Below are 2,636 nucleotides of genomic sequence, written 5' to 3'. Positions count from 1 at the left end.
TGGCCCAATTGTACCATCATCAATAACAGGTATGTATTCTGGCCCCCTTTCCCTACAGAATAACAGGTATGCATTCTGGTCCAATTAAACCCTCATAATAACAGATATGTGTTGTGTGAAGGAAAAAGTAAACACAAATATGACCTACATGTTTCGTGTAAAGGTACAGGAAATACAAATTTAACTTATATCATGGGTATAATTATTGATTATTTCATTGATAGGCCTGAATGCAATGGACATCTGCCCCTAAACAACCAGCGAACTCTTAGTCCACAGAATTCTTTAAAGAGACAGCCATTTCCTTCACCAAGAAATTCCATCAAAATCCGCAACAATTCTGTGAGCAGTACCCAGAGTGTGTGTAACTCGATAATTTTGAGTCGCCAGAACTCATTTACCAGTCGCAGGACCATGAACTCCTTGTCATCAATGAACGGTATAAAGGATGATTACAAACAGAATAACCTGTCGTCAGAACCAACAGCTATAGTTGACTCCATTCCCCAGACCACACCAGAGGAAGAGGATGAGGAAGAGGAAGACCCCGACGCCATTGATGAAGCGGTAAACAAGTTTATTTGTTAATATTCTCTATTGTGTTTTACTGTCCTTCGTAATTGATTTCTCTTTCTCTATTTGTCTTTGTTTAGCTTAGTCTGCCTCGGATCTCAGAAAAGAGGCCTGGAAAATGGTTCTGTTGGCAAAATTTGTTAATGCAAAACTTTTACCACCAATGTCTTGTATGATATCTAGGTGGATCATTCAGACCGGCTGTCGCCTTTTAAAGGCTGAAATAAGGCTAAAAAATGAGGTCAAAGGTCAACGGGTGCATTTTTTCTTTATTTTTGCTGTAATAACCACATAGGGTTGATTTTTCAATCTGAACCCTTTTACTGTGTGTTTTTACATTACTCGATCTATAAAGAAACATAGCACATCTCAAAACAAAATTATTAAATATAACATATAAATCAAGCACACTTAGTGTGAGCTAGACAGTTACCTCCCTTACATCCAAATTAACCATTTACCATTATATTTACCAAAAGCGCAGGGCATGTTTACATGCGATTTATATGGGTATTTGCCATGAACAGGTATATGTCTTTCGATCCATTCTTTATAATATTTCGGTATTAAAATTGAACCACAACACAAAGAAACACAGGTATATACAATGTTTTGGTTGTGCTTATAGTAAGATGCCTGACATTATGGTTAGACATGTTTACAATACATCAAATACTTTATAGTAAAACAGCCTTCCAGGGTCAGCTGAATTTGAAATGACATATAACGGATGTTGTACTAGTTATCATATTATATTTGTAAGTTTAATTTTCCCTATTACAAATATGAACTATAACCAAAACCAGTTTCTAATGATTCATTCTGGGAATAAAAATACAACGATTACTTCCCTTCCTTTAGATCTATGTTTACATGTTAAGTTCTACTGTTCGCTAATTTTCAAGATAATTGTTATAATATAATCATAATAATGATGATCGACAATAAGCTGAAGCTTCAACCTACGCGTATCAACGTTTGAAGAAAATCTTGTTAAAGAGCAAATGAAAGTTATTGCTTCTCTTGATGTCTTTGGTCTAACAACAAACTCCCGAACACCAAACGAATCTAATGATAAAACAAAACTGGTATCTGTAGCAACAAAAGACGTTGCTTCAGACGAAATCACTTCCGATCTGTTGACTTGTGAAAAAAGGGGTCGACAATTAGTTGAAGAATTTGCAGTTAACCGACTGAAGGAGGAAACGGTGGAATTTTTCGCACCAATTAAAGGGTCAAATCAAAGACACTCTCTGATTTGTACAAAAAAACTACACCCGATAGGCAGAAAATGACGAAGCTAATAAGGGCCGACAGGCAGTTGCTACAGCGGCTTTTCAATGCCGCAAACTCGGGACGATCTGTCCAAACTGCTGAATTGTTACAACATGAACTGGCACCTGTTCCTCTCTCTTTGGCCAATGCGAGTGGAAACATGAATACCACAACAAAGTCGCAGATTCTCAATGTTTTGAAAGCCACCTGCGTGGTAATTGATGGGCATGCGTTAGTCCAAGCATTAGTAAACCACCAAAGTGTCAAACATTTGGTGACTATGCACAAGTGTTTTTGCAGTCAGTATTCAAACATTTCAATGACAAGACTACATGCGTTGATGTAACATTTGACCGGTATTATGGTGGCAACTCCATCAAGAATGCAACTCGAAGCAAGCGGTCTGGAAAGCGACGCCCTATACGAAAACTTATTACCGGCCCAGAAGTACCCCTTCCTCAGGTATGGGAGCAGTTCATTACCCTGGATGAAAACAAATCCGATCTTGCAGGATTTCTTTCCAATGAGCTATTACAGCGTGCTGAAACATTGCCACCTGGGTCAACACTAGTAACTGGGGGAGGCTGCACAGGTGATGTCAACGCGAAATCAAGTAGCTTCAATGCCGACCACTTGTCCGTTCAACAAGAAGAAGCCGATACGCGGATTGTGATTCATGCAAAGGATGCAATTACAAGGGGATATGAACGAGTGGTTGTTCAGTGTCGTGATACAGATGTTTTGCTCCTACTAATCTACCATTTGGGCTGCGAAATTGAAACATGGAT

General features: G+C 38.6%; 1 protein-coding gene across 1 annotated transcript in view; it reads left to right on the top strand.

The window, feature by feature from the left end:
* LOC110458788 (voltage-dependent T-type calcium channel subunit alpha-1I-like) overlaps positions 1 to 2,636 on the top strand; it is a 56,225-nt gene that overhangs the window by 3,514 nt on the left and 50,075 nt on the right. The window contains exon 2 of the mRNA XM_021510696.1: positions 225 to 567. Coding sequence (XP_021366371.1) covers positions 225 to 567 — 343 coding nt within the window. The remainder of the gene's footprint in view (positions 1 to 224; positions 568 to 2,636) is intronic.

The sequence above is a fragment of the Mizuhopecten yessoensis genome, unplaced genomic scaffold, assembly GCF_002113885.1.
Source record: "Mizuhopecten yessoensis strain PY_sf001 unplaced genomic scaffold, ASM211388v2 scaffold9787, whole genome shotgun sequence".
NCBI lineage: Eukaryota > Metazoa > Mollusca > Bivalvia > Pectinida > Pectinidae > Mizuhopecten > Mizuhopecten yessoensis.
Note: the sequence above shows the minus strand (reverse complement) of the source record. Positions and strands in the feature narration are given on the sequence as shown.